At 41.9% G+C, this 13,692-nt stretch overlaps 1 protein-coding gene across 3 annotated transcripts in view; it reads right to left on the bottom strand.

Annotated features, from left to right (window-relative positions):
• LOC115193760 (cGMP-dependent protein kinase 1) overlaps window positions 1–13,692 on the bottom strand; it is a 145,730-nt gene that overhangs the window by 6,931 nt on the left and 125,107 nt on the right. For 2 of the 3 annotated variants that reach the window (XM_029752721.1, XM_029752720.1), the window contains exons 8-9: window positions 12,346–12,411; window positions 9,658–9,732 (exon numbers count right to left, since the gene is read on the bottom strand). In XM_029752721.1, the coding sequence (XP_029608581.1) occupies window positions 9,658–9,732; window positions 12,346–12,411 (141 nt within the window). Of the gene's footprint in view, window positions 1–85; window positions 1,307–9,657; window positions 9,733–12,345; window positions 12,412–13,692 lie in introns of those variants that run through there. The other variant, XM_029752722.1, reaches the window with a different exon arrangement.

Raw genomic sequence — 13,692 nt, 5'->3', positions numbered from 1 at the left:
TGGGACAGATGGTGGAATCTCTGGCCAATCATTGGCATCGATCAATTAACTAACAGGTAGAAAAAAGACCTGAGGTACTCCAGACCTGTTTAATGTCCTGAGTCCTGACCTCTATCACAACACAGAACCTCCCTCTCCCGTCTGTTCCCATTGCACCAGAGACAGAGGGGGACAAAAGTCACATGAGATGACTCCTCTGGAACCAAATGGCTAGTCCTGTCACTCCCAGTGTCCTCTCTGGTTATTGTTTAATCCTGTGGGCCTTATCAGCTCAGTAGTGTGATCTAGAGGATCAGGACAGATAGAGGGCTGAGGATAAAGGGTTACTGGGTCAACACCTTCAGCCTCAGGTGCATGCTAAAACAATCACTGTGACTGCGGACTGGTTCATACTTTTCCATGTGAAAGGGGAGAGAGCAAGGACAGCAGCTTCACAGCGATTGCAAATGTCACACCTGTCCAGCCACATTAACCCATATTGGAATTTTTCCTGGACTATGTGACATTACCAGGAAACATCTTGGCCCTAGTGGAGGGCAATTATGTTCATGATGATGACTCTGTTTGTGGTCTTCTCCACAGTCTCACATGTAGAAGGTGTTGTCTAGAAGGTGTTGTCAATGGAACCAACTTTGCCAGTTGGTACAACTGTCTGTATGTCTGCCCTGTTTCCCAGAAAAAGGACATGTTTAGCAGGGGCAGTGAGGCCCACTTGTCCATGAGCACTGAGCACAGATCTATTGGGCTTCACCAGGCTCTCCTTTCATCACTCCGGTCTACTCTACCCATCTCCTGGAACACAGCCCAGACTGCACTCCAAAAAGGGTGGCCCATTTACAGCTCTGGGTGACTGACAGCTGACCCCTCTTCCTGTCAAGAGTTTTACAAGTCAAGGGGTGACAGCGAGGCCCACTTGTCCCTGAGCACTGAGTACTGAACATGGCTCTATTGGGCTTCACCAGCATCTCCTTTCATCACTCCCCTCTACTCTACCCATCTCCTGGAACACAGCCCAGACTACACTCCAAAGAGGGTGGCTGACAGCTTACCCCTCCCACTGTCAAGAGTTTTACCATTCAAGGGTGATGGGTAAGGTCAAGAGATTTTCCTGACCAAGTGACCTGAGAAGGGAATCGTTACAGCTCATTTCAGATCTACCTCAGTCATAAGCTCATTTGATTGTAAGACTAGTTTATGACCACTAGATGGCGAGGTTGTACCATTGTCATCACAGGTAAAGGAAGTTCAACTTAACTCTTATTTGTGTGTAACCTTTATTTAACTAGGTAAGTCAGTTAAGAACTAAGTCTTATTTACAATGATGGCCTTTCCCAGCCAAACACGGACGACACTGGGCCAAATGTGCGCCGCCCTATGAGACTCCCAATCACGGACGGATGTGATTCAGCCTGGGTTCAAAACCAGGGACTGTAGTGTCGCCTCTTGCACTTAGAAGCAGTGCCTTAGACCGCTGCGCCACTCGGGAGCCCATTTCAGTAGTAGAGAATGGAAGAAAGAAGAAATACATTTAAATGTATAGAATTAAGTGGAGGCTCCTCAGAGGAGGAAGGGGAGGACCATCCTCCTTATTGAATTTCATAAAAATAAAAATAGTAAAACATTAAAAAAGGTCTGCTTTTTAAATAAAATTATACTAAATATATTCACTTCACCAAATAATTGATTAAAACACACTGTTTTGCAATGAAAATCTACAGTATCCTCAGCAGCACTCTGTAGGGTAGCACTATGGTGTAGCCGGAGGACAGCTGTCCTCCTCTGTTCTGTCCTCCTCTGGGTACATTGACTTCAATAGAAAACCTAGGAGGCTCATGGTTCTCACCCACTTACATACAGTAGACTTACACAGTAATTATGACAACCACTGGAGGACGTCCTCCAACCTATCAGAGCTCTTGCAACATGAACTGACATGTTGTCCACCCAATCAAAGGATCAGTTTTTTCGCCTAGTCACAGACAGCTGATGTGTTCTGCATTTAAATCCACAAGCAAAGGGAAAAGGTGAGAGGAGGAGAGAGTGTAGATCGTTGTGAGATGGAATTATGTATACTGTACAACGAGCAAAGTGATCATGCTGTTTTAATGTGGCTGCTATGAAAGTGAACTGTGTTTGCGTGTGATAAGTGGTGTATTCACGCCGCCGATTCTGTTGAAAAACGTTTCTTAAACGGAAGCAAATGGAACGAAACAGGGATAAACACATCTGAATTTGTCCAGAGAAACTCTCATTTGCAACTGTTGGACTAATGATTACACCCTAGATCAGCTAGATGCAGGCAAGAGTGTGCCAGGCAGTATTGGATGTCCCTGTCTGTCACCTTGATTACTAAAAATGATCTTGACGTGTGCACCTACGCTGTAAATTGTCATTCATAGGCTAGACTGTAGCAACCTCATGATGGGTACAGGGAAAATTCTAGTATCATGTACTAGCCTAAACCTATCGATGTTACATTGAGCTGGATGAACGGAATATGAATGACAGTCATCCAACATGATGTAATAGAAATAAGGCCATGCTCCCTCCCTCATCTTAAAAGGCACAAACCGCCACTGATAGAACTGCAGAAAATTGCAGATATACAGAAAAGCAATCAGTTCATCTATACAAGTGTGATGAAAAAATATACACACTAGTGTTATAAATATAAATATACACACTAGTGTTATAAATATAAATATACACACTAGTGTTAAGAGCATTGGGCCAGTAACCGAAAGGTCGCAGGTTTAAATCCCATAGCCGACTCAGTGAAATAAAAAAGGCACTTAACCTTAATTGCTTCTCTAAGTCACTCTAGATAAGAGCGTCTGCTAAATTACTAAAATGTATAACCCGCACGTGGGTCATTAAATATTGTGTGGGTGACATCTAATTGCGATTTTTTGGGGGGCCAGATATTGCAATTGTGATTAGAAATAGCAATTTTTAAACACTTGGCGAAAACTTGGTAATTCCATCAGACATGGTTAAAACAACTGTCAAGCTAGAAAACATCACTTCTAAAGTGAAATACGATCATATTAATGCATACATACTGTGCTAATCTTTTCCAACATTGTTATAGGCTACATATGATAATATATAGGATTATTACACCTACATATTAACAAACACATTTTTAACATGATCATCCAAATACACTCACCAGCCAATTTATTAGGTACACCATTCCTTTCAGTTTATTAGGTACACCACCCCTTTCACGAAAATTGTTCACTCCTACAGACAGTGAGTCACGTGGCTTGCTATATAAAGCAGGCAGACAGGCATCTAGGCATACAGTTACTGTTCGATTGAATGTTAGAATGGGCAAAATGAGTGACCTAAGCGACTTTGAGCGTGGTATGATCATAGGTGCCAGGCGCGCCAGATACAGTATCTGAGAAACGGCCCCCCTCATGGACTTTTCACGCACAACAGTGTCTAGGGTTTATAGACAACGGTGTGACAAAAAAAAACATCCAGTCAGCGCCAGTCCTGTGGGCGAAAACAGCTTGTTGATGATATACACTGCTCAAAAAAATAAAGGGAACACTAAAATAACACATCCTAGATCTGAATGAATGAAATAATCTTATTAAATGCTTTTTTCTTTACATAGTTGAATGTGCTGACAACAAAATCACACAAAAATAATCAATGGAAATCCAATTTATCAACCCATGGAGGTCTGGATTTGGAGTCACACTCAAAATTAAAGTGGCCTCCACACTACAGGCTGATCCAACTTTGATGTAATGTCCTTAAAACAAGTCAAAATGAGGCTCAGTAGTGTGTGTGGCTTCCACGTGCTTGTATGACCTCCCTACAACGCCTGGGCATGCTCCTGATGAGGTGGCAGATGGTCTCCAGAGGGATCTCCTCCCAGACCTGGACTAAACCATCCGCCAACTCCTGGACTGTCTGTGGTGCAACGTGGCGTTGGTGGATGGAGCGAGACATGATGTCCCAGATGTGCTCAATTGGGTTCAGCTCGGGGAAACGGCGAGGGCTAGTCCATAGCATCAATGCCTTCCTCTTGCAGGAACTGCTGACACACTCCAGCCACATGAGGTCTAGCATTGTCTTGCATTAGGAGGAACCCAGGGCAAACTGCACCAGCATATGACTCCAACACCATCATCAAGTTTGCTGATGACACAACAGTGGTAGGCCTAATCATCGACGATGATGAGTCAGCCTAAAGGGAGGAGGTCAGAGACTTAGCAGTGTGGAGCCAGGACAACAACCTCTCCCTCAATGTCAGTAAGACCAAGCAGCTGATTGTGGACTACAGGAGAAAGAGGGGAGAGCACGCCCCCATCCACATTGACAGGGCTGTTGTGGAGCGGGTCCTTGGCATCCACATCACTAAGAACTTAACATGGTCCACATACAGTACACCCGCACAGTCGTGAAAAGGGCACGGAAGCACCTCTTTCCCTTCAGGAGGCTGAAAAGATTAGTCATGGGCCCTCAGATTCTCAAAAGGTTTTACAGATGCACCATCGAGAGCATCTTGGCTGGCTGCATCATCGCTTGGTGTGGCAATTGCACCTCCTTTGACCGCAAAGTGCTACAATGGGTGGTGCAGACAGTCCAGTACATCACTGGGGCCAAGCTCTCTGCCATCCAGGACCTTTATATCAGGCGGTGTCGAAAAACTGGCAAAGATCCTAGTCACCCAAGTCATAAACTGTTCACTCTGCTACCATCCGGCAAATGGTACCAAAGCATCAGGTCTTGGACCAACAGGCTCAGAGACAGCTTCTACACCCAAGCCATAAGACTGCTAAATAGACAGACTGCTAAATAATCAAATAATTAACTATCTGCTCTGACTCTATCTTGCACTGACCCTACGCACACTCACTAGACTTTATATACACACCATATACACACACTCTCTCTCTCACACACACACACACACACACACACACATACACACACTTGCTGCTGCTACGCTGTTCTTTATTTTACTCATATTATTCTCTATTCTTATAACTAGTCATGTTACCCTGCCTTCATGTACATATCTACCTCAAGTGCCTTGTACCTCTGCACATTGATCTGGTACTGGTACTCCCTGTATATAGCTCCACATTGATCTGGTACTGGTACTCCCTGTATATAGCGCCACATTGATCTGGTACTGGTACTCCCTGTATATAGCTCCACATTGATCTGGTACTGGTACTCCCTGTATATAGCGCCACATTGATCTGGTACTGGTACTCCCTGTATATAGCTCCACATTGATCTGGTACTGGTACTCCCTGTATATAGCTCCACAGTGATCTAGTACTGGTACTCCCTGTATATAGCTCCACAGTGATCTGGTACTGGTACTCCCTGTATATAGCTCCACAGTGATCTGGTACTGGTACTCCCTGTATATAGCGCCACATTGATCTGGTACTGGTACTCCCTGTATATAGCTCCACATTGATCTGGTACTGGTACTCCCTGTATATAGCTCCACATTGATCTGGTACTGGTACTCCCTGTATATAGCTCCACATTGATCTGGTACTGGTACTACCTGTATATACTGTATCTCCATTCTTGTGTCTTTTATTTCATTCTTCTTGTGTTAGTTACTATTTTATTTTGTAAGATTTTTTTTACTATGCATCATTGGGTAAGGTCCGTAAGTAAGCATTTCACTGTAAAGTCTACATCAGTTATATTCGGCGCATGTAATAAATACAATTTTATTTTATTTGATTAAATAGCCTACCTCCGTGTCAGTTAAGTTAAAAACAAAACTCAAAATCAGGGGGTACGCCATAGGCCTACATTTTATTAAAGAAAATGGGACAAAACACAGGCCTACCCCTTGTTAGCTTAAGATTTTGAAGAAAATAAAACTGATCTGATTATATAAAGTGATCTATAACAGAGCTTTGGTCGGCAATACAAGCTGTGTACACGCGGGAAAGTAGTTACTTTCTTTGACATTCAGAGGCTGAACTACAACCTTCTATAGCCGAGGAGACAAAAAATAGACATTGCTTGGGAAGTAATCTAATTCTGTCACTATCAAGTGATTAAGCTATTCACTTTCTGTACAAAAGCCAGACAGCTTTTAGGGAAAAACTTGAGTGACCTTCTCTCGTTGGGTTAAGCCACAGAAGAAGAGTAGCCAGCAGTTAATAGCCAGCCTCCATTTTTTGGCATCAGTAGTTCTACTCTGTCTGGGGTCAAAAGAAAGGCCTAACTTTTGAAAGTACCATGCTCAGATTCCAAATTCTGTTTCAGATGTAATTATTTGCAAACAGGGACAGTTTGGTTTAAAACAAGACACATTGATTTGGCATTGGAGAAATATGATAAGATGAACACATAGGCCTATCCCTCTGTCCATTCTTAGCCTGTAATTTCGGTAATTTTTGTGGTATTAAGAAATATTCTGCTGATATGTAAAGTGACGTAGAATTGCATAATATTTTTATAAAAGTCAATTTTTTCTCAGACCTGCAAATACAATGATAGATTCATGCAATGCTTTTACTATAAAGGAGATCTTTCCACCCCTACTCTTGTCCACGTTGGTCTGTGAACCCACAACCTTCTGGCCCGTAGCCCTGTGTGCTATCAAAATTCCTGCGTTGCCACGTAATGCTTACAGGACGAAGAACTGTTTCTAAAACTGCATATCTAAGGCTTTGGTCTGTCCAAGAAGGGCGGGTAAACATTAGACTTCTTCTCTGCTATCCACTTTGTTTTAATTATAATTTTATGTATAGGGGAGGGTCACTTGTTTTCTTTCTAGCCTTTTATTATAAATAACATTCACTCCCTAACAGTGTCAAAGAAAGAAGAAAATTGCAGCCTCTTGCTATATGGATTTTGCAATTGCAATTTCTATCTGAATTTGATTAATCGTGCAGTCCTATTTCAACCTAAAATATGCATCCAAGCAGAACAAAAATATTTCCTCTATTTGCGGGTTAGGGTCAGGTGAGGGCATCAGATTTTCACTTTATGACATACTAGTTGGACAGTTGCGGAAGAGTTATCAGAAATTGCAGGCAGGTGAACAAACAGCTGACCCGTGCACCACTAATACCCTCATTTCTTGCAAATCTGGCTAAATTAATTTTGAAAGATGAGATCCTTTATGAGATACAACAATACAACACACGCATTTGTATTGTATAGCAGTGGTGGAAAAAGTACTCAATTGTCATACTTGAGTAAAAGTAAACATACTTCAATAGAAAATGACTCAAGTAAAAGTGAAAGTCACCCAGAAAAACACTACTTGAGTAAAAGTCTAAAAGGATTTGGTTTTAAATATACTTAAGTTTCAAAAGTAAATGGAATTGCTAAAATGTACTTAAGTATCAAAAGTATAAACCATAAGCAAACCAGACGGCACCATTTAACAAAAACAATTGACGAATAGGCAGGGGCACACTCCAACACTCAGACATAATTTACAAACTAAGCATTTGTGTTTAGTCAGTCCACCAGATCAGAGACCGTAGGAATGACCATGGATGTTCTCTTGAAAAGTGTGTGAATTGGACCATTTTCATGTCAAAATGTAATGAGTACTTTTAGGTGTCAGGGAAAATGTATGGAGTAAAAAGTACATTCTTTTCTTTAGGAATGTAGTGAAGTAAAAGTTGGCAAAAATATAAATAGTAAATTAAAGTACAGATACCCCAAAAAACTACTTAAGTAGTACTTTCAAGTATTTTTACTTAAGTACTTTACACCACTGGTATACAACAACCTTGAATACAACTGCTCAACCAGGGATGGAAATATTGTTGAAAACATTACCAATGTATCATACTGGACACAATGCAGAAGACTGTACAGTAGGTTCCATGACAAAGACTCTATTCACTGTCTTACTCAGACGTGGGCCTCACTATAGTGACCAACACACAGTATCTTTCTCCATTCTTATCTCTTTCCAGGATGTAAGCAAAATAGTGAAACATTATTTATATTTTGTACACAAAGAATATAATCCTCTGTAGTCCCCGTCCCCATCCCCCAATATAAGAATTTCAGTATGAGAGAGGCTGACATTTCAAATGTACCCTACGAGGTACACAGGTATGGAATTACTGGTTTATAATAACATGTTTAAACATCATACAGACTTCCAACAAAGAACATAATACTACCTTATAATTCCCTAAGGTGTAATAAAACAACTATATTTCTGGCATTAGTGGATTAGTGAACAGTAGGCAGATAAGATCATAAAGAATTATGTCATTCTTGTCTGTAAGTGTTTGCGTGCGCGAGTGTGTGCCTGGCTGTATGAGTGTTTGCCTGCATGTGTGTATCTGTATATGAGTGTATATAATGTATCAAACACTCTAACCTCTAATACCCCCTCCAAGCCCCCATCTATTGCTCAAATGCTTCCTGAAGAGAGAGGGAGAGTGCTTCCCAAAGTCCCCCATGAGATCTTCTGATGGGACACAGCTGCCAGTACCTCCATTTTCATCACATCAGGGACTGGAGCCTGGAACAGACCAGACCCTTTCTATACACAGTGTGTCCAAGCACAAACACACACTCAAAAAAAAAAGTTGTAGGTTTTGCCTTTGTTACTAAATTCTGGATAGAAACACCTGCTTAAGTGACAGAAATTAATACAAATGTTCCACAAACTGTGGTTAGGATATTCCTTTATGTCAAAGGGAGAACTACCACCCTTACTCCATTGAGGAAATAATCAAATGATAAACAAAAAGTGTAGTGTTGAGGAAAAGGCAACTCTCCCTAATAGCGAGAAGCTGTAGTCAAGATGCGGTTGCCGTGTGGCGCCCAGCCAGCTGTGGCCAATTAGACAGGTTCCATCTCAGTTGCGGTCTGATTCGGGCTCCTCAATCTCCCCTGGCGACCGGCTCCCAGGAAGTAATGAACAGGAAAGGAAACTCCGGGGATACAACAGACAGTAGCGGGACGGTGAAAAAGTCATTTTATCAGGGTGACAAAGGCACATATTTTTGATTTGACAGACAGAGGAATTAGAGTTGCATTTATTTGGTCTTGTGTGGCTCAGTCTGTAGAGTATGGAACTATCAATGCCAAGTGTTGTGGGTTTGATTCCCGCTGAGGTCAACCATAAGCAAATGTATCCACGCATGACTGTAAGTCGCCTTGGATAAAAGCATCTGCTAAATGATACATTATATTACCACAGAGGGGATGTAGAATAGGGATATACAATAATATAACACTAGATATACCACTGTCAACTCTCTCCGAGTGTCTTGGCTAGTGACAAGCTGACCCCGGTGTTTCACTTTACTCACAGCTTTGCGGCCAGTCTGTCCTGTGTTTCAACCACAGTTCTGGTTTCTCCTCACCTTGTCTCACAACATTACCCTGCTCTGAAATGGCATCTCTTTATGCCAACAAGAACACGCCACAGCACCAAGGTGCCCCTGTGCCAGGGTGTCCAGTGTCTGGTGCTATGCTCCTGTTCTCATGGTCACAGATAACATATTGGTTCCTCCAAGGGCTGCAGTAGAGGTTACGACCTTCACTTCCATGTCTGTCACCAGAGAATTGCATTATGTAACAGACCGAAGGTTGACCAAACCACAAAGCCAAACAAAGCCAGTTGATAGAATGAGTAATGAGTAGACAGTAAAAGAAAGACAGGGGACTTACCTAGCCTTGGCCTCAGCATCCTCACAGCCTTTACTGGACACCTCCTCCAACCCTCCAATCAGGTGCTTGAAGGAGCTGCAACACAGGAAGTGAAAGAGTGTGAAACATTACTTTTTATATGAGTTCAAGACATTGATCCCATTGCATTGATGTCACCCTCCTCCTCCTTAAATGACATTCAATAAACTGTAATATCTTGATATATAATTATTGTTGTCTTCAAGTAATCACGTCAGTTGTCTAAATGACAAAACCATTGCTAATTGGCGTTGTGTTTCATTAACTGTGGTGTAACTTCTCCAGCCCCTTGATAATTGTAATTGACATGACATACTTAATAAGCGGGTCTCTATATACCCCTAGCCACTTATTCTCCATAAGTGACTAATGACTAACCTAGTGCAGCTGTGTATTGCATCTTTATAGTACCTATGAAAACTTTATGAATGTTAAATAAACCTTTGGAAGAGTGTTGTTTGTTTGAAGTGGAAACCACTTGGTCTCAATTTATAAGACCCCAAGACCACCTGATCAATTTATAATACCCAGATTCCTCACACATATCATCTCTGTTTGGATGTGCTTGAACTCTAGACCCATAAATCCTTAAGCAAATATTGATGAATATGAAAATGAAGGATAATAATGATAAATATACATTTCAATTGATATCTTTACAACTGAAATACCAGCTGACAACCCTGGCTGCCAAGGCTAAATCCTCATGCCAAAATACTTACATGGTGTCATGCAAACACACGCGCAAGCGCGCACACACACACACACACACACACACACACACACACACACACACACACACACACACACACACACACACACACACACATACACACATATACAGTTGAAGTCGGAAGTTTACATTCCCGTCGGTTGGAGCCAATAAAACTTGTTTTTTAACCACTCCACACATTTCTTGTTAACAAACTATGGTTTTGGCAAGTCGGTTAGGACATCGACTTTGTTCACGACACAAGCAATTTTTCCAACAATTGTTTAGAGACAGATTATTTCACTTATAACTCACCATATCACAATTCCAGTGGGTCAGAAGTTTACATATATTAAGTTGACTGTGCCTTTAAACTGCTTGGAAAATTTCAGAAAATTATGTCATGGCTTTAGAAGTTTCTGATAGGCTAATTGACATCATTTGAGTCAATTGGAGGTGTACCTGTGGATGTATTTCAAGGCCTACCTTCAAACTCAGTGCCTCTTTGCTTGACATCATGGGAAAATCAAAAGAAATCAGCTAAGACCTCAAAAAAAAAAAATTGTAGACCTCCACAAGTCTGGTTCATCCTTGGGAGCAACTGCACATGGGGACAGAGATCGTACTTTTTGGAGAAATGTCCTCTGGTCTGATGAAACAAAAACAGAACTGTTTGGCCATAATGACCATCGTTATGTTTGGAGGAAAAATGTTGAGGCTTGCAAGCCGAAGAACACCATCCCAACCATGAAGCACAGGCGTGGCAGCATCATGTTGTGGGGGTGCTTTGCTGTAGGAGGGACTGGTGCACTTCACAAAATAGATGGCACCATGAGGTAGGAAAATTATGTGGATATATTGAAGCAACATCTCAAGACATCAGTCAGGAAGTTAAAGCTTGGTCACAAATGGGTCTTCCAAATGGACAATGACCCCAAGCATACTTCCAAAGTTGTGGCAAAATGGCTTAAGGACAAAAAAGTCAAGGTATTGGAGTGGCCATCACAAAGCCCTGACCTTAATCCTATAGAAGATTTGTGAGCAGAACTGAAAAAGGGTGTGCGAGCAAGGAGGCCTACAAACCTGACTCAGTTACACCAGCTCTGTCAGGAGGAATGGGCCAAAATTCACCCAACTTATTGTGGGAAGCTTGTGGAGGGCTACCCGAAATGTTTGATACAAGTTAAACAATTTAATTTAAAGGCAATGCTACCAAATACTAATTAAGTGTATGTACACTTCTGACCCACTTGGAATGTGATGAAAGAAATAAAAGCTGAAAAAAATAATTCTCTCTACTATTATTCGGACATTTCACATTCTGAAAATAAAGTGGTGATCCTAACTGACCTAAGACAGGGAATGTTTACTAGGATTGACATTTACTAGGAAATGTCAGGAATTGTGAAAAACAGAGTTTAAATGTATTTGGCTAATGTGTATGTAAACTTCTGACTTCAACTGTATCTGTGCTGGAGTTTCCCTCTCACCATTATCCCCTAATTCTCATTATCTCTCTCTTTCCCTCCCTCTCTCTTCCCACCAAAAAGATAGCTAGCAGGCTGCCTGCCACTGTTAACCCCGCATTAGCGGTCTGTGTGACAGAGTGACAGACCATAATAATAATTTCATTCAGATGACTCACTCACTGAGGTTTGCCCATGAGAGGCCTGCTCCATAACAGGGGCTAACCTGATACCACCCAACCCTGCTCTTACATTACAGCTAACTGATATACTGGCTGATGTTAGTAGTGACACAATGAGTGTCCTGTAAGGCTCAGTTGGTAGAGCATGACACTTGCAACATCAGGATTGTGGGTTCAATTGCCATGGCCACTTGTACAAAAAAAAGTTGCTTTGGATAAAAGCTTCCGCCTAATGGCTTATGTTATGTAAGATTCGAGACCAAATTATTAAAACCATTTCAGAATACAAGAGAAGGTTTTGAACACTCACTCTCTGTCGATGACCAGACATGTAACAGCCTCTGCAGCGATGACGTTTGCTGTCCTGATGTCCTCCCTGCAACAGAACACACATATGGTCATTAGTAACAAATATTACACAGAATACAGCAGCACTTTATTTTATGAAACATTAATGACCAGGTATGTGCTTAAAATGACATGGAAAAATTGTTATTACACAGTAAAAACATTTTGTTCCACATTTTGATAAATCATTCCAACACCACCTAACAATCAATAAAATAAAACACAGTATAAAGACATTTGATACATTAAGAAACACAGACTTGCCATAGAAACATTTCATCATAGGATTATCAAGCTTTGTGTTGACAAATACATGGACATTAGCGACAGTAAACGGTACCAAAAGTAAAACCAGCTTTACTCTGTATTGTTAGTGACATCATCGATATCCTCTTCTTCCGAGGACTCGTCTCCCCAGTTGCTCTCAGAGTCTGAGTCGTCCCAGGACTCCATGGCCCCTCCAGTCTAACTAGCACAACCAGTCCTCACACACACACACACACACACACACACACACACACACACACACACACACACACACACACACACACACACACACACACACACACACACATACACTCTACCGTGTCACTGAGAACACTCAAATCTACACTTACAGCTGGGAAGGCGAGTCCATACAAGCTGTCCACACACACTTTAACAGATCTCAGGGTCAAGTGAAGACCACTCTAAGACACACTGAAAGCTAACACTTAATGCGGCAGCTGGAGGAGTCCATACAGTATTCCACTTCATCCAAATTCAGAACAGGAAAACTCTGTTGGCAAAAGATGAGCATACACTAAATACTGTACTAAATACAGTACTGAACAAGTACGGAATCAAGCTTTACTCCGGATCGGTGAGAACGTGTATCAGCATTAGAGCTGTTGACATGTGAGTCAAGTCACACTCTCGTGTCTAAGTAGGGGAGGAATGACCCATATGTTTTAGCTTCTACGCAACCTATTTCACATGGACCGAGGTGACAAGCCCTTCTCATGCCATCTAGCCTCCTCATACACCCCCCCACCACTACCCACTTTCCAAACACACACAAACACACACTCCCTATCTCAAAAGGTGACAGCTGCTGGAAACGACAAGGGTTTCACCAGTAGAAAAGAGAGGAGAGGAGGCAACCATTAAGGAGTGTTGGGGTAAAGATGGGCTGAAGAGGAAAGAGAGAGGGTTTTTTCTCACATGGGCATGCACAGGGCATGTGGAGGGAGGGAGGCAGGAGGCTGAAGGGGGTATTAATTGAACTAAATCCAGTCCCTGAGTGGTACATCCTAGTACTTGCCGTCAT

The sequence above is a fragment of the Salmo trutta genome, chromosome 5, assembly GCF_901001165.1.
Source record: "Salmo trutta chromosome 5, fSalTru1.1, whole genome shotgun sequence".
NCBI classification, from domain to species: Eukaryota; Metazoa; Chordata; class Actinopteri; order Salmoniformes; family Salmonidae; genus Salmo; species Salmo trutta.
The sequence above is the reverse complement of the archived record's forward strand: the minus strand, read 5'-3'. Positions and strand labels throughout refer to the sequence as shown.